At 51.2% G+C, this 24,547-nt stretch overlaps 1 protein-coding gene across 7 annotated transcripts in view; it reads right to left on the bottom strand.

Moving 5' to 3' along the window:
* The window catches only part of THSD4 (thrombospondin type 1 domain containing 4), a 301,669-nt gene that overhangs the window by 247,960 nt on the left and 29,162 nt on the right, over positions 1-24,547 (bottom strand). For all 7 annotated transcript variants that reach the window (XR_013227504.1, XR_013227501.1, XR_013227502.1 and 4 more), the window contains exon 6: positions 18,934-19,033. Coding sequence is in view for 3 of the 7 variants with exons in the window: in XM_077318332.1 (XP_077174447.1) it covers positions 18,934-19,033 (100 nt within the window). In the remaining 4 variants the exon portion in view is untranslated. The remainder of the gene's footprint in view (positions 1-18,933; positions 19,034-24,547) is intronic.

The raw sequence follows: 24,547 nt of genomic DNA, 5'->3' as shown, positions 1-24,547 counted from the left end.
AACTGCGGATCCTAACAGGACACAGGCCTAATTCTGGAAGGAAGGAAGGAAGGAAGGAAGGAAGGAAGGAAGGAAGGAGATGTAATATATAAGAAGAAACAGGAATCCAAGAGACTTTACAGATCAGACACAGCAAAGAAAGCTAAACAAGGGATCAGGCGGCAGAGGTACAAAGCTAAATGTACTGAGATCTAAGGACTCTCAGGTCTCCACGCCAACTTATACCTGACAAAGGGAGCTTGGACTCTTGAACGCTCCTACCTGGTGAATCTGGTTGGTCTCTGAGCTGCTGCTGGACTCGAATCCGGCTCTTCTACTGCAGAGGTTCTTCAGTAGCCAAGCCAAGTCCAGTTCATGTCCTAAAGCACCTTAGAGATTGGGGGGGGGAGCAGAACCCATTGGCCCACAGACCGTCTTCAGGCTCTGCACCCAAAATCTCCAGGTCTTCCCCAACTCTGACACAGTGACTCTCTGGAACAAATGTGCAGGCCCTTGGACCTCTCTGGCCCAGTTGCTGAAAGCTCTTTAATAAAAGTTAAACGGCCTGCGCAGAATCGCTGGCAAGGGCTTTTGCTCCCCCGCCGACATTCCCCTCGGGCACTTCTGGGGCATATTAATCTTGCAGCGGGATCATTATGAGGTCTTCGCGTTTTCCAGCTCACCGTTCCCAAACAATTAACAGGGATTGTATTTAAGTCTTTTCAAGCCCTCTTCCCCTGAAGCTTGGGGGATTTTTAAAGTCGTGACCTTTCGGGTCTTTAAGAAATACTTCTGGTTATAATGAGATAACCGAAACCAGGAACTGGATTCCGGGACCCAAGGACGAAGCCAAGCCTCCCCCCGGCTGCCTTTTCTTGGCCCGGGGAAGTCTTCTGACCTTGGGCGATCGTGAATCTTGCAGAAATAATATACGAGGGACTTTAATGTGGAAAACTGGATTTGATTCCCCACTCCTCCACGTGCAACCAGCTGGGCGACCTTGGGGTAGTCTCGGTTCTCTTAGAGCTGTACTCACAGTACAGTTCACTTAGAGTTCGCTCAAGGATGGGCCTGTTGTGGGGAGAGGAGGGGAACGGTGTTTGTAAGCTGCTTTGGGGCTCCTTTGGTGAATGAAATACAGGGTACAAAAAAACAGCTCTTCTTCCCTTCTACTCCAGAGTCTACCCTCCTAAGTAACTATTTTCTCCAGGGGAACTGATCTCTGTAGAATCATAGAATCATAGAGTTGGAAGGGACCTCCTGGGTCATCTAGTCCAACCCCCTGCACTGTGCAGGACACTCACATCCCAATCGCTCCTCCACTGTCACCTGCCACCCCCTTGAACCTTCCCAGAATCAGCCTCTCCGTCAGATGGCTCTCCAGCCTCTGTTTAAAAATCTCCAAAGATGGAGAACCCACCACCTCCCGAGGAAGCCTGTTCCACTGAGGAACCACTCTGACTGTCAGGAACTTCTTCCGGAGGTTTAGACGGAATTTCTTTTGCATTAATTTCATCCCGTTCGTTCTGGTCCGTCCCTCTGGGGCAAGAGAAAGGGACTAAAATTCCGGGGGATCTCTAGATCCTGGAGGCTGGCACCCCCATCAGCAAGGTCCATGGGCCTAGAGCCCACCCCCGAAAGCTGCCTTTTTCTCCGTGGGGAATTAATCTCTGTAGTCTGTAGAGGGAGCAAAAAACGGGGCACAGTTCTCTTGCACGGATTGGGGGGAGGGAGAATGCACACCCAAGCTTGCGAGCCATAAATTGTCCCTCTTTTCGCCAAAAAGCCCGTCCCCCCACCTCCCCCCCCCCAAGCCGGTGTTATCCATTATCCGCTCTCCACTGTAGCCGTTCCGCTGGCCCAGGCCCTTAGAAGCACATTACACTTGCACACATTCACCGCAACCTTTCAACAGCTCCCCTCCACCTTCTCCTGAATTACTGGCTGTTATGCCTTGGAAAGTCCACCCGCAGAGGCCCTGCTTCTAGCTCGGTGGAAAAAAGATGCCCGGGCTGCTCGGAGTATTTCGGGAGGTGAAGAATGCCAGACCCTCTTCGCTTGGCGAGACCGAGGCAGGAGGGCTTTGGCGCTGTCGATAAGGCAGGCCGAAGGAAAGAGTTACGGGCGAGGGATGGGGTCCGGGGAGGCTGAGGAAGTGGCCAGCTTCAGGTTAGGAAATACTGGGAAATTTGGGGGGGGGGGTGGAGACTGAGGGGGGCAGGGCTTGGAGAGGGACGCTGATGAGGTGTAATGCTCGAGGGTCCGCCCCCCCCAGGTGAATGGGTGTTGTAATCCTAGGAGAACTCCAACCATGGCCAAGTTTTGGTGGTTGGCCATGGCCAAGTTTTGAGTTTATCCCTGTTCCTCCTCGTATCTGACAAAGGGGGTTTCGACTCTCGGAAGCTCACGCTCCCCCAAATCTTCTGCTGGACCCCAATCGGGCCAGTTCTCCTTGACGTTTTTCTCCCCCGAGCGCCGTTAAAAAGTGCGTCTCCATGGAAGGCCATGTGAAGGAAGGGAGCGGAAAGAGGAGGGACTCTTCTTCTTCTTCTGACAACCCCGAGATCTGAGCAGCCGTTACCAACCACATTTCTCCGTCTCAAATACGTTTCTCCCTCTCCCTCTTTCTCCCTTTTTGCTATTCCCCTCTTTGGAACAGAGAGACCCTCACTACAGACCCCCCCCCCCTCCGCTTTGCGTTGCCAAAAGAAATGGCTGTTTCGGCTGCCAGAACACTTAATCAAGCCCCCACCCTAAATTTCAGAAGGGCCCTGGGACGAGGCCTTGAGAGCTTCCCACTAAAATATCTGCAGCAGGCTGGAAACCACGACGGATCCCTGCTTCCTGCAGCGACGCCTGCCAACGAAGAGATCGAGATAAATATATATATATATATATCCCTAAAAAGAAGTAAACCCGCATGTCACTGAGCTTTCCTTCTCCCCCTGGGGGAAACGCCGAGCCTGCAGAAGAATTTGATCGTTTGCGTTTCGGCAGGACGGAATAATCTCTTTGGAGCGCGTCCTGACTTTCGCTGCGAGGAACAATCGTCCCCGATCGCCGTTTCAAAATCTGCCAGGGACCAAAAAGGGCCTGCAAACAACCATCTCTCTCTCTCTCTCTCTCCGCCCCCCCCAAAAAGACCCAAAAGATTACATTTCGGCATGACGCTGGCTCGGAAAAGCACAAGCATCTGCTTACGTTTAGCGTCCTCATCTGATTGTACTCAGTGATAAGAACTCCCTCCCCCAGAGCTACGAAGCCAAGCAGGATCGGCCCTGGTGAGAACCCTGCATTGGGAGATAAGGGCTCATCGAGCAGGGTGTGGCCCAGCCACAGAGAAGGGATGCGGAGTGGAGTAAACAAATCTCCCAAGAAGTCTTGCAAAAAAAAGAGGTAAACTTGCATTCATTCAAGTCGATCCAGTTCACATCCTGACTGCAGTCGAAAGCAGAGAAAGAGAAGCCTACCACCAACGGCCGGCCTGTGTGGGAATATGAGAACATTGTCTCTGTAGGAGAGACCTGCAGAGACATGGGTCTCCATGGAAGGCCATGTGGAGAAAGTGAGAGGACAAAGTGAGAGAGAGAGGAGAGGGCAAAGGGAAGATGCAGAGATGTCTCTCCATGGAGGGCCATGTGGAGAAAGTGAGAGGACAAAGAAAGTGAGAGAGGAGAGGGCAGAGGGAAGATGCAGAGATGTCTCTCCATGGAAGGCCATGTGGAGTCAGTGAGAGGACAAAGAAAGTGAGAGAGGAGAGGACAGAGGGAAGATGCAGAGACAGGGCTCTGGAGACAATGGCTGACTTGGAAGGTGGATTTTAGGGCACTAAGAACCCACTGAGGTACCTCCCCTTCCCACACCCTGCCCTTCTCAGGCTCCATCTCCAGAACCTCCAGGTATTTCCCCACCTGGCCCTGGCAACCAAGGAGGAAGGAGGCAGAGTAAACCCATTCTTATCGTCTTTGGGAGGCTGGGTTGCTCTGGCAGTGAAAGATGGCGACATTATATCGTTGTTAACCCCGTCTTCTTCTCCTCGGGACATTCATCTCCAAACCAGACTGTGCACCGCAGCGAACTTGGAACGGCAGAGCCTCCGATTATTTGTAGAGATTCAAATTCAGAATCAGAGGAAAGCTTTCCCCTTGATTATTATTTCAGAAAACGCTTTTGCTGGTCTGGTTCGGAGGATATATTTGTTCCCTCCGCGGCTACCCAAACGGAGGACTGGGGCGGCGGGCGGAGGGATCATCCCAAGCCAAGAGAATCCAAATAAATCAAGCGGTGACATAAGACTCCATCTGGCAGAGGGGAAAGTGCACAGAGTCAAAGAAACTTCTGCTGAGATGATCATTTTCCACGGCCCTTGCATCCTTTCTCCGTCGTTTTCTCTGAGGGCAGAAGAATAATAAATCAGGAGCACTGTGCCGAGGATCTGTTTGAGGAAGGAGTCTGCAATTTCAACCTCTCTGCTCCAGAAAAGAGTTCTCTTTTGCAGAAGATACATTCCCCCCCCCCCCGCGGCCGGGCTAAATGGCTTCCACGCACTTCCGCCCTCGCGGAAATGATTCGAACCAGATCCAAACGGATCGCCTCGTGGATTGAGCGGCCAAAGTCCAGAGGAAGAGCTTCCCAAGAATCGGTTTAAATAGGACAAGGTTTTAAAACATCCCCCCCCCGCCCCCAAAAATAGCATCCAACTTTATATACTTTATACCAAAGGTAAAATGCACAAAGTCTACCTGTTGCTGGTAGGAAACGAATCGGCCGATAGTTATTTGTTCTGTCAACCTCTTTTATAGATAGGAATATACATCGCTGGAAGAACTCCGCCTTTGTTTAGTAAATATGAGCCCAAATACTTGAGCCAGCTGAAAGCCATCTTTTCTCTTAGAAGGAGAGTTGGTTCTTAGATGCCGCTTTTCTCTACCCGAAGGAGTCTCAAAGCGGCTTACAGTCGCCTTCCCTTCCTCTCCCCACAACAGACACCCTGTGAGGTGGGTGAGGCTGAGAGAGCCCTGATATTACTGAAGAAGAAGAAGAAGAGTTGGTTCTTAGATGCCGCTTCTCTCTCCCTGAAGGAGTCTCAAAGCGGTTTACAGTCGCCTTCCCTTCCTCTCCCCACAACAGACACCCTGTGAAGGAGGGGAGCCTGAGAGAGCCCTAATATTACTGAAGAAGAAGAAGAGTTGGTTCTTATATGCCACTTTTCTCTACCTGAAGGAGGCTCAAAGCGGCTTACAGTCGCCTTCCCATTCCTCTCCCCACAACAGACATCCTGTGGGGTGGGTGAGGCTGAGAGAGCCCTAATATCACTGCCCGGTCAGAACAGCTTTCTCAGTGCCATGGCGAGCCCAAGGTCACCCAGCTAGCTTCCATGGCAGAGTGGGGGATTCGAACCGGGGCCTCCCGGCTCCTAGACTGACACTAACCAAAACCCACATCACAAAGAGGGAACCTTCAGCAGTTTCCTGGGCGTCTGCACAACGCCATGCTCTTTAAAAATGCAGAGAGGGAACGCTTCAGGAGCATTCCTTCGGAAACAGATTGACATGAGCGCCTGAGGGAGCGGAGGCAGTAAATCCGAGTCCACGCTGACAAGGAGAAAGAAAAGCTGAATTACAGGGCAGGCCCAGATGTACCCCAGAAAGGAAAAGCTTGTCCGATGTTTTCACGGAAAGCCACCGTAAAGCTTGCCCTGCTGAGCTTGCAGTGCTCTCTGTCTTACATGTATCCACACATGCCTGGCATTGTTTGCATTTTTCCTCCACCCTAGTATGCTCGCTGGCAGGTGGGACTCCGATGCATGGTTTCAGGCCAGCGAAAAAAAGGACTTCCAATAAACTTCGGAAACAGGGAAGTAGCCCAACCTCCAAAAGAACAGGAGAAGAGCCCTGCTGGATCAGGGCAGGGAGGGTCCATCCAGTCCAGCCTCCTGTCTCCCACAGAGGCCAGCCTGTTCCTTTGGAGGGCCAACTACAAAGCAGAGAAGCTGCAGCCTTCCTAAGAACATCAGGAGAGCCCTGGTGGATCGGAGTAATGGGCCACCTAGTCCAGCCTCCTGTCTCACCTAGTGACCAACCAGTTTGTCTGGAGGGCCAAGAACAGGGAAGGGAGGCCTTCATAAGAACATCAGAAGAACCCTGCTGGATCAGACCAGAGGTTCATCTAGTCCAGCCTCCTGTCTCACCCAGGGGCCAACCAGTTCCTCTGGAGGGCCAACAACAGAGCACAGAAGCTGAGGCCTTCTCCTGACATTGCCTAATGATCTCTGCTGTCTGGAGAATCACATGAAATTCTGGGAGGTCTACCAGCCCCACCTACCAATGCACACTGCCATAATTATGTGGGATTTTTTTAGCACACCAGAGGAAAGCCAATGACAGAGCTCATTATTCAATGCGCACAACCTGTGTACGTTCACACACTCAGGAGCCCCGAGAAGGAAGCCGAAAGTAGCCCGTCATCCGCACGAGAACTAAGCCGCCCCGGTTAACAATAACACCACTAAAACGTAAGCCAAACAAGAGAAATACAGAAGAATAAATACGGAAAGAAGTTTATCTCACGGGCAGATTTGTTTATCTCATGCTCCGGCCCACCCACCACGCCGTTCAGCGGGGGAAACGCTGTGGGTTAAAAAAAAAAAAACAACCACACACACGCACACAACCAAACACAGGAGTCGGTTATTCCACCCCCCACCCCCAAAATAAAATGCAGCTAAATCCAAAACGTCATTAAATCTGTAGGACGTTTACGCCTGCCACGGAATGATTCCCAGAGGGGTGCTTTTCCAGGGTCCTAGAGCTGACGCCCCCCTTCTGTAAACTCCAGATTCAGCCCGTGGAACGGGTGCTAACATCAACTCAACATTAAAACTTTCCTTCCCGTAGTGTCTGGGGAAAAAAAATAGTTCTCTTGGGGTTTAAGGAGGCCTCTGGCTTGGTTGCACACTGCAATTGCTCCAGAGTCCTTTCTTGACAAGGAAAGAGGGACGCATGCAGCCCGGTCAGTATCGGGAAATTCCGGGAGATTTGGGGTGGAGCCTAGGGAGGGCGGAGTTTGGAGAGGGGAGGGGCTTCAGTGGGGAGTAAGGCCGAAGAATCTTCTCCAGGTGAAATAACCCCTCCCTCCTCCCCTACTGCAAATGCTCTTAGCCTTTCAGGTGCTCTGTGACTCTTGCTTTTTCCTGCTTCGGCAGGCAGACTAACTTGGCCACCTGTCTTGATCTATCAGCTTGGAGGTCAGTTCTCCTGCTGTCACCTGGAAGCTGGCAACCTGGGTTCTCCCAGGTTGGGAGATCCACTAAGGAATAGGCCACACATTGGCCAGCCACCTCCGTCTGTCTCTTCCCTTGACCCTGGATGGGTCTCCTCAGCACTCGACAGCAAAGAAGGGTTCGCCTTGCCATGGCTGGACGCAGAGGCAGGGGGTGGCGAAATACCTGGGCAGCCCAGGTAAGCCCAATCGCATCAAAGGAGAGCCCCCCGGCCCCACCTGCTTCTCCTTTGTCATCCCACCTGAAGATTGGCAACTGGACTCCGTTGCAGAGACCAAAACCACGTGCAGAAGGGCAAATCTGGGGAATTAAGCCAAGAGGAACAGTAACTGAATTAAGGAAACCTGACCCCCAGATGCCAATAAATCAACTCGGAGGCAGCGGGAAGGAAGAAAACCCTGCCAAACCATACAACGAACTATTCTCTCTAATTTTTTATAACCGTTTTTGGAAGGGGTTGGCTATTAAAAAGTAATCTCCACTGATCTTGTATTCGACAGGACGGAGCATAAACGAAGGATACGGGGATTTGGGGGGCAGGGCGATATAAATTTAATCAGCTCAGACTTGAGCTCCCATTCTTGGGGAATTATTGGCAGGTTTCTTGAAGCAACGGCTGGAACCGCCGCAGATCCTGGAAACCCAATATCGGATTATTTATAAATTGCGTGTAACCCCATCACTGAGGAATACGCGGAGCACGCAGTATTTGCCACTCTGGGCCTCTTGCGCCGTTCCGGGGACGGCTCTGCACATCCGGCTACCGCCGTGAGCCAAGGGCTAGAAGGACATAGATGCAAGAGAGCAGGGCGACCCCCTCTCACCCAGGGCCTGGCTTGGGGTTCAGCTTTCAACAGAGTTCTGAACGGACGGTGGGAAGAGACGATTCGCGATTAAAAGGGCTTTCTGAAAAGGAAGCAAAACGGAATAGGAAGTAGCCACCATGGCGGTGGAAAGGGAGGGAAAGTTGCGCCCGATTCATGGGATTTTCAGGGAAAGATACGAACAGAGGTGGTTTGCTGATGCCGTCCTCTGCGGAGCCATCCTGGACTTCCTTGGGGGGGGGGGGTCTCCCATTCGGGGACTAACCAGGGCCGACCCTGCTGAGCTTGTGAACTCTGATGAGGTGGGGCCAGCCTCAGCCACCCAGGTCAAGGCCCTTGTGCAGCTCCAGTTTGCTTCTGCGTGGGCTTGACCCCTCTCAAAGGTTTTGTTTTTGGAGGGCCGCTGGGTCGTCTCGCTTCGACCTTGACCTCGGCCGCCGGCCGAGCCAGCAACAGACCCGGCAGGGATCCTTGCTCCTTTCAGCACCCTTCTCTTCTACGTTGACAGCATGAACAACACACCAGTCTCCTCCCACACGGGGACTGCTCACGGCCACTGGCGTTCGGCGCCTGTGGCCACCTCCGTGGTCTAACAGAGCAGGGTGGGAAAGGAAGCTTGGTTGGGCATGGGGGGAGATAAATAAATCCGCTTTGATATGAACTCCAGGAATGACCCCAAGCAGAGAGAGGCCAAAACCCGGAACAGATAGGATCGCCAATGACACGGAGAGAACAGTGCGTCGGTTGTTTGGCCCCGTCTGAGCTCCGATTGCCAGCTTTGAGACCAAGAAGAAATGACCGGGAATCCGTCTTTGCACAGAGAAATTTGGAATTCGCTGCCAGAGGATGCTGTGGTGGGCACAGGAATAAACGGCGAATAAACTCAGGCTCAGAAAGCCAACGTGGTGTGACGGTTCATCTGGAGCATAGGGTTTGATTCCACGTTCCTTCACAGGAAGCCGGCTGGGTGACCTTGGGCCAGGCAGAGTTCTTTTAGAGCTGTTATAGCAGTTCTTCCGGAGCTCTCTCAGCCCCACCTCAGCATGTCTGTTGTGAGGAGAGGGAGGGAAGACAATTGTAAGCCGCTTTGAGACTCCTTTGGGCGGTGAAACATGGGGTTTCACGAACAACTCTTCTTCCTCTACCAAGAAAACTGGATCTTCTACTGCCTTCGACCAGCAGCCAAGCCATCAAAGTAGGAGGGCCTCAGGAATCAACAAGGTTTTCAGAACTCTCTTGGCCCAATGAGCCACGCTTTCAAAAGTCCAGACCCTGAAAATCTTGCGGGGGTCTAAGGTCTGCCTGGACTCGGATCCATCTCCCCACGGCAGACCAACGCAGCCCCGCTCTGAAACCATCCCGAGAAGTTTTGTTCTCTGCCTGGTGTAGCCCTCGAATAGCCACAGGGGTGGGGGGACTTGGGCCGTTCCCCCCCTCTGGAGACGCGGTTTGCAAAGTCAAACAGATGCGCTGAGTCTTTGACGGCCTGTTCCGGGTAATGCGTTTTGCATGCACGCCGCTGCCTCCTTATCAGGGATGCCGACACGCACGCACCATTACAGGAAAACCGGCCTCGTTTTCCAAGTCTGATGTCACCCATCTCAAACCCTCCCCCCCCTTTCCCCCCCTGTGAATAAAAATATCAGGCGCTGCTCTTTGAGGTCTGTTTTCCTACTTGGTATCGAAAGCGGAGTTGCAAAAGCAGCCAAACTGTTCCTTCTGATCACATTCCAAGCTGGCCCCATTACTGTTTCACCAGGCTATTACGAAATCCTGCGATTCTTTTCGCTCCTCTTCCTAGCGTTCGGAGCAAGGCTGCCCCCCCCACCGCCCACCACAAACGCACCGAAAACGGCACGTTCGTTTCCCCCCCCCCCGCCCTCCCCCTGGGAAAATCATTTCCAAAAGGTTTCGTGGCAAAGTTTCGGGGGTTTGTGTATACCTTCCCTTGCTGCGGGAGAGCAGTCTGGAAACCAAATTAGCACGTCCGTTCAAAACAAGCCGGAGCAAATTCAAGATTTACAGCTGCCTTGGCGCGCTGCGCGTTTGGCAGAAACGCTCTCCGCGGGAGCTGTGTCCGTTTTTGCGTGCGCGGCTAAGTGGCTTCAAAATGCCAGCTTGGGCCGTTATTAAATCCTGAAATGTAACAAAATTCCACAAGGGCCCTGGGCGCAGCGTGGGCCGAGCCGTTCTTCTTTTCAACGCGCTCGTCTCGTTTCCGAAACACTGCCCCTAATTAAAACTTGGAGCTGCCCGGGTGTAAGCGGGCTGGCCGTAGCACATCGGAAGGAGGCGAATACCTGGCCTGCGTGAGGTTTAACAGGCCCTGGCCTCGGCTGCCCATCAAATTTAGGGGATGTCAGGCAACCGGAGGGTGGGACAAATGTCCAGAATGTGTGCAATATCATGTGCTGTTGGTTTCAACTTATAGCGTCCCCACGAACTCACTGACCTCCAGAACATCCTGTCATTCATATTCTTGGTCAGGTATTGCAAACTGAGGGGCATGGCTTCCTTGACCAAGTCCGTCTGACTCACATTGGCTCTTGGTCTTTGCCTGCTGTGCTCAGCCTTTCCTAGCATGATTGTGTTTTCCGTGACTCTGGGATTTTCAGAATGTGGAGAAGGGGAAAGCCTGTGGCTCAGCGGAAAAGCTTCTCTTTGGCATGCAGAAGGTCCCAGGTTCAATCCCCGGCATCTCCAGTTAAAGGACCAGGCAGGAGGGGATGGGGAAGGCCTTGATCTGGGACCCTGGCTCAGGGGCAGAGCCTCTGCTTGGCAGGCAGAAGGTCCCAGGTTCAATCCCCGGCATCTCCAGTTAAAGGACCAGGCAGGAGGGGATGGGGAAGGCCTTGATCTGGGACCCTGGCTCAGGGGCAGAGCCTCTGCTTGGCAGGCAGGAGGTCCCAGGTTCAATCCCCGGCATCTCCAGTTAAAGGACCAGGCAGGAGGGGATGGGGAAGGCCTTGATCTGGGACCCTGGCTCAGGGGCAGAGCCTCTGCTTGGCAGGCAGGAGGTCCCAGGTTCAATCCCCGGCATCTCCAGTTAAAGGACCAGGCAGGAGGGGATGGGGAAGGCCTTGATCTGGGACCCTGGCTCAGGGGCAGAGCCTCTGCTTGGCAGGCAGGAGGTCCCAGGTTCAATCCCCGGCATCTCCAGTTAAAGGACCAGGCAGGAGGGGATGGGAAAGGCCTTGATCTGGGACCCTGGCTCAGGGGCAGAGCCTCTGCTTGGCAGGCAGGAGGTCCCAGGTTCAATCCCCGGCATCTCCAGTTAAAGGACCAGGCAGGAGGGGATGGGGAAGGCCTTGATCTGGGACCCTGGCTCAGGGGCAGAGCCTCTGCTTGGCAGGCAGGAGGTCCCAGGTTCAATCCCCGGCATCTCCAGTTAAAGGACCAGGCAGGAGGGGATGGGGAAGGCCTTGATCTGGGACCCTGGCTCAGGGGCAGAGCCTCTGCTTGGCAGGCAGGAGGTCCCAGGTTCAATCCCCGGCATCTCCAGTTAAAGGACCAGGCAGGAGGGGATGGGGAAGGCCTTGATCTGGGACCCTGGCTCAGGGGCAGAGCCTCTGCTTGGCAGGCAGGAGGTCCCAGGTTCAATCCCCGGCATCTCCAGTTAAAGGACCAGGCAGGAGGGGATGGGGAAGGCCTTGATCTGGGACCCTGGCTCAGGGGCAGAGCCTCTGCTTGGCAGGCAGGAGGTCCCAGGTTCAATCCCCGGCATCTCCAGTTAAAGGACCAGGCAGGAGGAGGGGATGGGGAAGGCCTTTGCCTGAGACTCTGGAGAGGCCGTGCCAGTCTGGGGAGATAAGACTGACCTGGACAGAATAAGGGTCTGATTCAATATAATTCTATTTATTTATACAGGAATTCACATCCCGCATCCTCAACCAAAGGTCCCAGGGTGGCTCGCAACAATATAGAACAAAATAATCTAAGATACATTAAAGGAATTTAAAACACAAACCCTCCCCCATACCTCACACCCTGGCAGGACGGCACCCAGAGCAAACGAGGTATCAAAGGCCTGGGTGAAGAGGTGTGTTTGTGCCAGGTGCCAGAACCGTACCATGAAGGCTCCTGGCGAATCACCCAGAGGGAGGCTGTTCCGCAGTCTGGGGGCCACCACAGAAAAGGCCTCCCTGCGTGTCCCACCCCCTTGCCCCTCTGAGAGGGGTGGAACGACAAGAAGGCTCTCTCCTTGAGATCTCAGCACTCAGGCAGGACTGAGCCCGTGAGCTTTCTCTGGGATCCCTTGCATTCTCAAGTTGGCTTCACGGGGCCTTCTAGAAACGCATTTGATAGCAATCATTGGACCCGATCCGTGCAGCTGCAAGAGAGGAGGAGGAGGAGGAGAAAAGGAGGAATCTTCATGCTGAAGGTGAGCCTTGCGAGGAGAGTAGGACTTGCATTTCCGAGCACAGGGAATACGAGCTCGGACAGCCGTCCCTCAAACGCCATGTGGTGTTCTCTTCAGAGAAAAGCCGAGCCGTGAACCACCGAAAGTTAAAATAGCCTCCCGTTATAGCTTCAGAGGGACGAGCCCAGCTGGTTTGTTTTGGAGTTGTTGTTTTTTCTCCCCCCAAAAAATGATTCCTCCCTAACAAAAACGACGGCAAGCGCCAGAATTCACAACACTCGTCAGGTTTCTGCATAACCCCACAGATCAGTAGAAACATCTGGAGAATTGGGAAGCGGGAGGCCGAAGGGCCATGATGAGGGCGCCAGATGTTACCCCTCGCGTTTGGGAACGCCTAACAAACAAGGAAACAGGGAAGCCCGAAGATTCTCAAACATGTGTTTGGTCCTCATAATCAAACTCACGGGACCTTTTGCACACTCAAGACGGTAGACAGATGGCAAAATGTCAGTGCGGACAGAATATGCAGGACCTGTAGCATCCGGGATTCAAAATAAGGAAGAATATCCTGCAGGGGGCATTGGAGGAGATGTGTTTTTAGCATAGTTAGATTAGCATAGTTCGCATCTCCTCCTGCTTCCTGATTGGCTCACTGGAGACTTCCTGCTCCTTTGAGCCCACTTCCTCCCTGCTTGCCTCCAGAACAGACTGAGGAATGCCTGCAGACCACAGTTAGAACATTTAGGCAAGGCCTCCTCTTCTCTTTCTACACATGGTTGTTTCTCTTCTTAATGAAACTAATCCCCCACACACACACCTCAATAAAACCACGCACAGAACTTCCCCAAGAAACCATCAAAAGAGGTTTCGCTGGGCAGCGCTGGGGAACCACGTCCCCACCCTGGCCCAGTCCTTGCAGGGAGAATATATTTATGCTGGTCGTTAATCCTATAATTTGATATTAATTCTTTTTCAAAAAAATAATAACTGCACACAAAACCTTCCTCTTTTTAAGAGAACAGCTCCGGGCATCTCCCAAATGAGGTCGTAAAACCGCAGCAGTAATTACAATGGACAGATAGGTTAAAAACAACGAGAGAGAATTCCATTTTAAAGGGCTTTCGTGGATTTATACATATATGTTCAAAAGCCTTTAACTGATTCCAGAAAGCTTGAAAACATTCTGGAGGAGGAGAACCACTCGGTCAACCTAATTGGTTCTGAAACTCAATCCGAGACCCAGCCGGGGTCGGAAAAACTGCTCTCAAACGCAACTTCGTAAGCAAGGGAGTGGATGGGGTGAGACAGGACGGGCACGTGGGTCAGAGGGCCCGTACGGACAGATTTTTTGTCGGATTCCGAAGAACGAAGCAGCGAGAAAGCAGATTCCACAGGCAGGCTGGGAGTGGCGGGGGGGGGGAGAAGAAGCAGTTTATTGTTTCTATTTTTACAACGGTGATCTGATAGCGCAAAGAGGAGCGCCAGGAATTCTTGGCAGTGGAAGAGAGAGAGAGAGAGCGGAACGGCGTCTGAGAAACAGGTATGGGCTTCCCCTTCCCTCACCTCCGCTCTGCCACAACACATCTCGTCACTGGTTCTTCGTTCTCACCTGGACACTTTCGGGGGGAAGGACCTATCTTAGCCGGAAGAGCTGGGACGGCTCCGGGCCTTCATACGGAATCACGTCCCCCCTGAGTCCCAAGCTAGCCCTTTCCCCTTCCGAAACACGCTCAGCTGTTGAGAAAATCTTCCTCATAGGGGGAGGGGGTTTGTCGAAAAATCCAGTTGTTGGTACGGAACTCAGCGGGAGGCATCTGGAGTCCTTCCGTTCGGGGCCGGCATCCGGGCAGCAGGAGGTCATCTCTCCAGCCTTTCCGCCGCGTTTAATTAAACCTTGAAGAACCTGACCCGCCCTGCTCTCCTGTAAGCCTACAAATCATGCATGGAGATTAATGAAAATTGGCTGTGTCAATGCCTGACTTTGGGGGGGAGGTATTCAGAGCCCGGCCGGTCTTGTTGCAAAGGCTTTGGAAAAGGGGGACAAAAGAGGAGCCGGAGAGAGGCGGAGATCGCTCGACAGGTGGTTGAGCTCTCGGATCATGCGGGCCCCTCCGGGTGACTTTTCCCAGGCCCTTCTCCCACAGCCTCAAATACGGAGTGGGAATCATGACCATGAACATCGACGGGACCGACAGGGAGTCAATGAGACAGGTGCCACGGTGGCGGGAAAAGCCGGAAGTCCTAGCCAAATGATGGAGAACCTGTAGGATTATCACGGCAAGAGGTGAACAGAGGTGGTTGGCCTCTGTCTAGCAGCCCGGGACTTCCTTGGTTGTGAGAGCCAGCTTGGTGTAGTGGTTAGGAATGGGGACTTCTAATTTTTACAATATACTCCTTGGGAGATTTCCTAACTGCCCTCAGTGAGCAAATTCTCTGCATTAACCAGGTACTGACTTCCCCATTCCACCTGCCTGTCTCTACAATAAAAAGAACTGGGGTGCTTCTTGTCCGAAAAGCCAACGAACCGACTGCCTTTCCTTCATTTTGGTTCCTCCGTCTCATTCTATTTCACGACTATTCGATCGATTCGGTTTCACGACGGCCGTTTGCGGAAGGGCCACACAGCAGGTACCTCTTTGTGAGGCCCCAACTGGAAACAATTCAGTTCGAAGCTCCCAGAATACTTCACCTCCAAAATGAAACACAGAAAAGAACTGTCTAATAGGCAGAGAGGCAAAGAGCCAGGGAGGGAAAGCAGGGAGCCCACTGGCCATGAGAAAGGAGGCCTGATGCAGCTGGCATTTCAGAAATAATCGCTTGCAGCTGGGATGCAGAACATCTGGATGACCTCTGGAGAGATGCGTGGAGATGGCCGACCCATCTGCCAGGTCACCGGCTCAAAATAGTTCATTCAAAGCACGTCGCAATTCACAACCGGTCAGTAATTCTTGCCTCGGCCTCACAATTAAGTCTCCGGGATAGGAAAGTTTGCGCAAAAGTCCCAGGACGGTCCGACTGCCAGAATTGTAGCAGAAAAGGTTTCGCAGGCCAGGACAAGAGAAGTTTTGCATTCCAGAAATGGACTTTGGCGTCCAAGCCAAGAATCTGGGGTCTTGCCGCGTCTTCACAATAGACAGAGCGACGGCTTTAAAAAGCAACACAGCCTGGGGTTTGAAGTGAACCTTCCAAAAATTTAGGATGCTTTGGGCTGATCCTGCGTTGAACAGAGGGCTGGACTAGATGGCCTGTATGTTGGAGACCGGCGGCCCCTTTAAGACCAACTAAGTTTTATTGAAGGTGTAAGTTTCTGTAGGCATGGCACATTTTGTCGGGCAAAGAATTGGGACCTGCAGGACCATGTGTTTAAGCAGAAAGCGGATCGTGGATTAGTACACAGCATAATGAAAATGTTTACGAAAAATTGGTGATCTTCCCCATCTCTCTCTTCCGCACACGTGCACACAAATGCAACGGATCTCAGAACAATTACAGCAACATGCAAACGGTGCCGTGCGCGCGCAGCGAGCTAACCGAAATTGGTTTGCCTTTTTGTACCTGGAGTGGCTTTTTTTAAGGTGCCAACTGGAGACACATGACAACTCAAAAAAGACACATTCCGTTTTCTTGACGAGCTCCCGGAATGGACCGAGAGCAGCGTGCAAATGTTGGATTAGGTAATATTTTTTCATCTGTCGTGGGCATGATTCAAAAACATACGAAGAATAGCCTGCAGGGGGCATCAGAGAAGATGTGTATTTAGCCTGTCAGGATGCATGTCAGTGGAAGAGCTGAACCTGTGCAGCTCCCCGGCATGATTTCAAGGCATCTTATAAGTAGAATCCTTAGCGGTTGTCTCAAGGTACAGAAGGATCACTCCTGAATGTCACGTGCATTCAGCATTTGGCTATCAATCCCCTTCGAGAGCCATCTTGATATTGCGGTGAAGAGTCACAGCCTGTGATGTGGAGAACCAGATTCGATCCCCCCCCCTTCCACATACAGCCAGCTGGGTGACCACTGGTCAGTCACAGTTCTCTCAGAGCTCTCTCAGCCTCACCTACTTCACAGGGGTCTTGTTGTGGGGAGAGGAAGGGAAAGGTGTTTGTAAGCTGCTTTGAGGCTCCTTCAGGTAGTCTAAAGCGGGGTACAATAAGCCAGCTCTTCTTCTTCTTCTTCTTCTTCCTCTTCTTCTTCTTCTTCTTCTTCTTCTTCCTCTTCTTCCTCTTCTTCTTCTTCTTCCTCTTCTTCCTCTTCTTCTTCTTCTTCTTCTTCCTCTTCTTCCTCTTCTTCTTTAGACATCAAACTATTCCGCTTGATATTACAAGTGTGCTTTATCAAAAGAAAAGAAAGCCTGTCCTTTCACCACTTGAATGACCACCTCTCTCAAACTTCTGGCTTTTCATAAATCTCGAGGCTCTCCCGTTCCAACATAAACGAAAATTCTTTCCCTTACATGACTCTAAATTGATAGGGCTTATGGCCCCTGAAATAGGGGCTGGTTTTTTAATAAAGGGGAAAGTTTACGTTGGAGCCGTCGTGGATTAAAACGCAGTTAAAAACTGCAGCTGGAACACGGCGGGCCAGGGAGAAATAAAGCTTTTCTGCGTAACGGGGACACAGGGGCATTTTCTGTTTTGGAAAAAAAAAGAAAAGTGGAAAAATTATTCTCGGCGCTGTCGTTAGGGCTTTGCCGTAAATTACGGTGGAGGTGCACCCTTCCGTGAGCTCCAAAAATAACAAGACGTGCAAAGATGGGCCCCGTTCCTACAAAGGACCATGTTATGCGGGACAGAAAGGGAGGCCCGGCGGTAGCCGGGCTCTGAAGCCCCGGAGCTTTCTCCGCTGGCACCACACAGAATGAGTCATTGATGTTGAATTGTGGGAAGGAGGACGTCTCCAAAGTAGCACAAACTTGGTGAACGCTGCAAGGAGAGCGGCAGCTGGGGTCCCTGCCCGCTGTATGGAACCAATTATCATCTCCGTATAATTACAACATCGGGAAAGCAACGGCTCTCGGGGGGCCGTCGGACGCAGCCCAAAGGTTGACGGAGAATTTGCCCCGATGTTGACTCACACACACAGACAGACAGTTGTAATCTCCTGCCCCGTACAGAAGGCTGCTTCCTCCAAAGGCGGGAGATGTTTTCGAATCCCTCGGCCCCGCCGTTTCCACTAGAAAATTCCGGTTTTAAATCCACACTCCCCTTTGGGCAAGCCTAGCCGGGATTTCTCAGTTTTCGTTCCTCGTACTGAAATTCCCCCTGCTAAAATGAGTGCATTCTTCAGCATTCCTACTCAGAAGACTAACATTTCACCCCATGGTATGCAGAGGCAACTGAACACTGGACACCAGGAAGGCAGGGTACAAAACCACACAACGATTCTTCTTTAGCGATGTACATCTGTAAGTATTGACTGGATTCCTACTTGGTAAAGCTGTAGTTTTTCCATTGGCAGCGGGTTGGACTAGATGACCCTGGTGGACCCTTCCCACTCTGAGATTAAATGATAAATAATGTGTCACAGCTAGCCTGATCTCTTCAGATCTTGGAAGCTGGGCAGGTTTGTTTGTTTTTGTTTGTTTACTTAGATTTATGGACCGCCCCTATCGAGCCTGTCATCTCGGAGGGGTTTACAATATCATAGAGAAGTAAAACCATGTATACAACCCAATCAATTAAAAGAATTAAAAAACATAAATCACAAAACCATAAGATCAGTTCTAAGCTATTAACAGCCAATTATCTTAAACAATTTCCTCTTCTGGTTAAAAATTGAGGGAAGCAGAGAACGGGGGAGGTCCTTGGTGTTCTCTTCGGCGCTGGCCGTACTGGCCTCAACCCTAGGCCGGGCAATCCAATATTCGGACTGGAGACCATACGTCAACAACCCAAAAAAGGAAGTGTGTGAACACAACGTAATGTTCCAAAGCTGACCGCAATCTCCAACACCCTGTGGATGCCACTCTCACCTGGAGAGATCCAGCTTACCCAGCTTCAGAGAAAACTCACATCTGGAACCCGGAATGGAAACATTTCACCCATAAAGGTCACCAGGAATAGCGGAAAGGTGAAACTGAAAAGTGAGCAAGGGACTGTGGGGCCCTGGCTAAGAGCCACCGTCGGGGGTGATGACCACGAACCTCTCCTTCCAGAACCTGGCCCTTAAAATCATTACTTAAGAGGGAAGTCATATTAGGACGTCTCGTTTTCTCCCTTGGTCTTTGCCACGGACCACGATAGGCTGCATGGTTTCCATTCAACACTTTCTGTTAATGCAACAGAGCAGGGGGAACGTGTGGCGTCAGCAGCAGGAGACCCGAAACAGATTATTATTAGATAGCGTTAAAGAGCCAGAACGTCGAGAACCATCACAGGACCTCCTGGCTACACGACACACATGGGAACAACTCAAAGAACGAAGCGATTGCCTGTCCCAAAACCCACCACATTAAATATAAACCACCCCAGCGAATTGTCTGCCCTTACCTTCCACAAACGGCTCCCACTCGTAGAAGCGACCCATAAAAGGTTTGTTGTTATACGATGCGCACTGCACCTCTCTGATGCTTCTGTTCTCGGGACACGGCTATTAAAGGAAGCACAGAAGTGTCATTACCAACATGCGCATTGCTCACTTTTGCACACAGTCATGCATCGTATGTCCTAACGTGGGGGTGGTGGAAAATCACAGACAACTTGCGTTTAAGGAGTGCGTCCTCACAACGCCTAAAACCGTGCCCTTTACTAAAGAGTTGTGGTACATCGTGAGCATAATTTTTCGCTGAGTAAGTCACAGCTTAAGAGCCATACAGAGAGGATGGTCATTCCCTTTGGGAATTGGCCTGTGGCCCATTCTACTAATATTCTGCAGCAAGATAAGCTTTTAACCACTGGCCACTAAGAACGTTCCGTTTTACTCAAGGGATCCCCCAGTCTGCTTTGCTCTCCCTTTCCACGCTTGTTTCCAAAAATATTGATTTAATTAGCGCAAAACCACTGAACCGTGTCTGACCTGGGGGAATCCAGTAGGGCTGGACCGACTCGGGGAAAAAAACGCGGGCTTTGCCAGAGATGGCTGGTCATTAACGCGGGATTGTTCCAAACGCTTAGTCAACGCTTTAATTGCTTTGGGGGAACGGTTCGGGTAACAAAGTGACCCTACGGCTAACGTGTATCGTCCCGGGGTAGTGTTGGAACAGCTGTGCAAATCAGTGAGTCTGTGACCGTTCAGCGTGCGAGAGCGTGACGCCATTTTCCTGGCGCCGGGCCAAGAAGCTGCTCGAACGGACAGGCCTCTGGAGAAGAACGGCACCACACGACACGTTGCTATCGGACAGGACGGAGGGACGGAGAAGAGCTGCGGTCGTTTGGGGCACAAAGGCCCACATTCTGGGGCACAAAGGCCCACATTCTGGGGCACAAAGGCCCACATTCATTTCCAGACATCTTTGGCTCCTTAAGGCAGAAGCAGTTTAAAGACTCATGGACTCCGTAGCACTAGAGCCAGATTAAGGATTTTCAGAGCCCTAGCGGAGTGCAGTTGAGGCAGGAGCAGCCGGACTGGGAGATGGAGGGGCCCCCCCACAGTGGAAAGGGGTGTCAATCTAAGTGTCCTTAAAGAGGGAACAGAGGGGAGGAGAGAGGCTACAGCCCTAACTCTTGGGGGAGCACCACATGGGGCCCCTGGAAGCACAGGGTCCGTAGCATGTGCTACATGGATAAACCAGTCCTGACTTCAGATAACATGGCCCTGGAGAGCTCAGGCTAGGTCAGTCTTGTCCGATCTCACCAGTTTCTGGAAGGGAAACCACCAATGGAAACCAGGGTGATGACATGAAGGCAGGCAGGACCTCCTGGCTACACGACCCCGTTTTTCTCTACCTAAAGGAGCCCCAAAGAGGCTTTCAATTGCCTTCCCTTCCTCTCCCCTGTTGTGGCTCTCCAGATGTCCATGGACTGCAGTTCCCATGAGTCCCTCTCACACCTGGCACTAGACCAAGCTAGCGCCAATGGCAAACCACCTCTGCACATTGCTCGATTTGAAATCCCCGTGGGCTCGCCATAAGTCAGCCATGACTAAAACGTGAATATACATCTGCACAAAGTGGGAAACAGTGCTGTCCTGGCAGAGTCATCGTGAAACAGGTGGCAAAACGTTGGGATGCTTTGACATCTGTTTCCCTGGTGGTTTAAAAACTTTCTTGAGGAGGGGTTGTTTGACAGGCAGACCGCAGGAGGAGAAAGGAGTAGGCCGATACTTTTCTGGCCATCCGCCATTTTTTTTAGAAATTGGGCAGCGTCTGCTGGGGATGTTGCTTAGCAACATCTGATTGGCCACTGGAGATTTGATTGGTTGTGCAGATTTTTAAGAACATTGCTTAAGCAGCATCTGGTGTCCGAGGATGGCCATTTTGTGGTTGATACAGCTGAGGCCTGAACCTGGGACTTTCCACAGAGGGTCTTCCACTAACCCATGACCCGATCCCTAAAATAGGGTGGCGTTTTGCAATCTCCTCTTTGTCGTTCTACAGCTATCGCCACGCCGAACAACGGCGCTGAGTACTGGGAAGCATAATCACCACCCGATCATACACGTGTTATCGCTCCTCTCTTGTTGCTGGAGATTGACCAAACCCGAAAAAAGAATAATGGAAAATTCGAGAAAGTGGTTTATCTGACCTGCGTAACCCTTCCAGATGCTACCAAGAAAGCGCTCTTGGGAGTACATGTTTTTCCTGGAAACAATTACGGGGTTTCTCGCTATCTCTGAAAACGAGGGAAACCGCTTGTTTTACCGACCAATTGAAAAGAACGGCAAGACATTTCCATCCTATTAAGATGGTCTCAGGAGATCAAAAAAATATATTATTTTATGAAGTCCTAGAAAATGTATTCCCACTGTGGATGGAAAGAAATACTTTACCGGCACTAATGCAGTCCAAATAAATAATTTGGGGGCATGTTTACGAGCAGAGAAAGAAATATCACTTGATTCTTTATTTTACTGCCATGTCAACGAGCTCTAACATTACATATCCACTGGCTGAGCTAACGGTGCAATCCCACACAGAGTTATGCCTAACTAAGCCCATTGACTTCAGTGCATGTAGAAGGGTTAGACTGGGCTTAGGACTGTGCCATTAGTGTGTAGCTTTCAATGGTTTCTCTTGACCTTCCCATACTTCATGAACGGAATGAACATTCCTGCAATCAAACGGGCCCTACGCTGATATCCCAGCATCCTTTCTTGAATGGCTTGCTGACAGCGTCGCAGAAGTTGCCGATAACTTATGAATGACATACGTAGGAGTGAGGTCTTCATTCATAATTACCAGCAGTTTCTGTGACTGGGATAACAGCCCTCATTAAAAGGCTACTGAAGCTTCTCGGGATCATAATTAGCTCAGCTCAGGTTTCCGACAGAACATCAGAAGAGCCCTGCTGGATCGGACCAGGAGTCCTTCTAGTCCAGCATCCTATCTCACATGGTGGGGGGACCAGTTCCTCTGGAGGGCCAACGACAGGGCACAGAGGCTGAGGCCTTCTCCTGATATTAAGTAGAACCCTGCTGGATTAGATCTGTGAGTTAGTTCTTCGAGGGAAGACCACCAAGGAAGGCTGTGCAGAGGAAGGTAATTGCTCTGCTTTTCCCTTGCCTTGGAGGCCCCTTGTTGGGGTCACCATAAGTCTTGGATGGAAGACCACCAAGGAAAACTTCTCAGAGGAAGGCAAAGGCTAACCACCTCACTGGCAATGAAAGCCCCTTGTGGGGTTGCCAGAAATTGGAAGCTAAGCTGGGTTATTACTTCGATGGGAGACCACCAAGGAGGGCTCTGCAGAGGCAAGCCAATGGCTGACCATCTCTGCTTCTCACTTGCCTTGAAAGCCCCTTGCTGGGGTTGCCAGAAGCAAACTAAAAGCCAAGTGAACGAGTGAGACTTTGAGACACGGAGCGCTTCCATCTGCCCTTCCAGCTCCCATCCAACTGCATTCTACAAATTCTCCCTGACTCAAATTGCTTTCTAAGACTGCACGGATCTGTCAAGCTCGGCCAAGCTTCCCAAATCCTCGAAGGAAAATAGCTGAACGCGACTCAAATAGAATAATTTGGCGGGGGGGGGGGGAGAATTGTTCCTAACGTTGCTCGTCCAAGTTTCTGTTGGATCGCTGTCCCCAGTCGGAGGCAGAAGCCGTGACGTCTTTTAAGTCTGCACTGTCCAAGGGATCTTCTCTGAACCTTCCCGGTCGGGTGCTGTGGCCACGGCTATTTTGAGCAAATCCTTTAACGGCAATCGTACAGTTGGCCGGTCTCCGTTCCAACTGCAGGCTCACATGTTTAATATATCTTTTAAAACTTTCAATATTATATATTTATTTTAAAAGAACCATCCACGTATCCCTTGCCTAGAAAGACGTATTTATAGAACGTGTGTCATGCAAAAAGCACTTGGGTTAAAGAGAAACCAATTAGAAGATATTCCCCCCCCCCCCCGACAAAACCTGGAGAGGAATCTGAAGGCTGTCCAAACGCTAAACTCGTTCTGACGGCACTGTACAAATATTTTTTAAAGGAACGTATTTATTTAGATTTCCCACTGGAGATGCCAAGTCCACTCCCCGGCAGAGGATGAGGAATAAGGCTGCAGATCTGGGGTACAAAATTCCTGGAGGAATGGGGATGAAGCTTGCGGACAACGTTGGGGTACAAACCCTAGAGTCCATCCTCCAGATCATCATTAAGGGATATGCCTTGGGCTTTTATGCGCTCTTGCTGGCCATACAGAGGACATGGTTGGCCCCTGTGTGAGATGGGATGCTGGACTAGATGGACCCCTGGTCTGATCCAGCAGGGTTCTTCTGATGTTCTTAGGAAGGCCTCGGCCTCTCTGCCCTGTGGTTGGCCCTCCAGAGGAACTGGCTGGCCCCTGAGTGAGACGGGAGGCTGGGCTGGTTGGACCTTCACTGGTCTGACCCAGCAGGGCTCTTCTGACATTCTTATTAAAACCGAGGACCATGCCCTAAGAGGACCAAGTTCTATCACCACTTCTCTTATTCTGCTGGAAATTGGGCAATCAGGTTGAAATTTCATGGACAGAGATCCAGACAAAAGCCTCCAAAATCAGCAGGAAAAAATCCTTAAATAAATTACAGGTTTTATACACAGTCCATAACGTTTTTAGCCCTCAGGTAGCTTTGGAATTCTGACATGGCATGGCGGGTGCGCAAACAAAATGGCTGCTGCAGGAGGCGGAGCCAGGCACCAAATGGATACTGACGCTTTCTTTCCGTCACAGAGTGAAGATCCTTAAGTGGTGGTTGCTGCCAAAAGAACGTATTTCAAACTCTACATAGCCGATTGAATCTCCAGCGACCCGTCAGAAGCCTCATCTGGCACTGCCCACTTTCTAAATGAACTTGACTGGCCACAGAAAAGGTGCTGGCAGGGGCTATGATGCCCTCAGGCGCCATGTTGTTGACCCCTGATGAAGGTCACGCCCTCCAAAATTTTCTCCAGGTAGCAACAGGCTTATCTTGAAAAAAATGGTGATGCAACCTGGCAACGGAGGAGGAGGAGGAAAATAAAATTCCTTGGCCGAAAACCTTCAGAGACCCGAAAGCCAAGGACGCAGAAGGCTGACAAAGGAAAAACCTGGCTCTGGCTTCGTGCTGCCTGTAAATCAATCAATGTTCTGCTCTCTTTCCAAAGACCACTGACCTCCCACAGGCCAAGGAACACCCCCCCAACCCACCCCCAGTGCAAATGTCAGTATGAGGCGGAAGCTGGGGATGAAATCGGATTGCCCGGCGTTTTCATCGGGGGAAGAAACAGCATTGCCCGTTGCCAGACGGGGCCTGGAGATTTCTTGGAATGACAAAATGCAGTTCCCTGTAGGGTTTCCCATGCCCCTCCTGGCCCCCCGATAAAATAAATAAATGACATAGTGATAAAATAAACAGTGATAAAATAAATAGCGATAAAATGAATAAATTACATAGCGATGGGGGAATGCGATGGCACAAATTATCTTGATCTTTTCTGGCATACGGAATAGGAAACCAAATGTCTACTACAGTAGCTTTTTTCAACCTTTTGACCACG

Source organism: Paroedura picta, chromosome 18, assembly GCF_049243985.1.
Source record: "Paroedura picta isolate Pp20150507F chromosome 18, Ppicta_v3.0, whole genome shotgun sequence".
Classification (NCBI taxonomy): domain Eukaryota; kingdom Metazoa; phylum Chordata; class Lepidosauria; order Squamata; family Gekkonidae; genus Paroedura; species Paroedura picta.
This window is presented reverse-complemented; position numbering and strand designations above follow the sequence as displayed.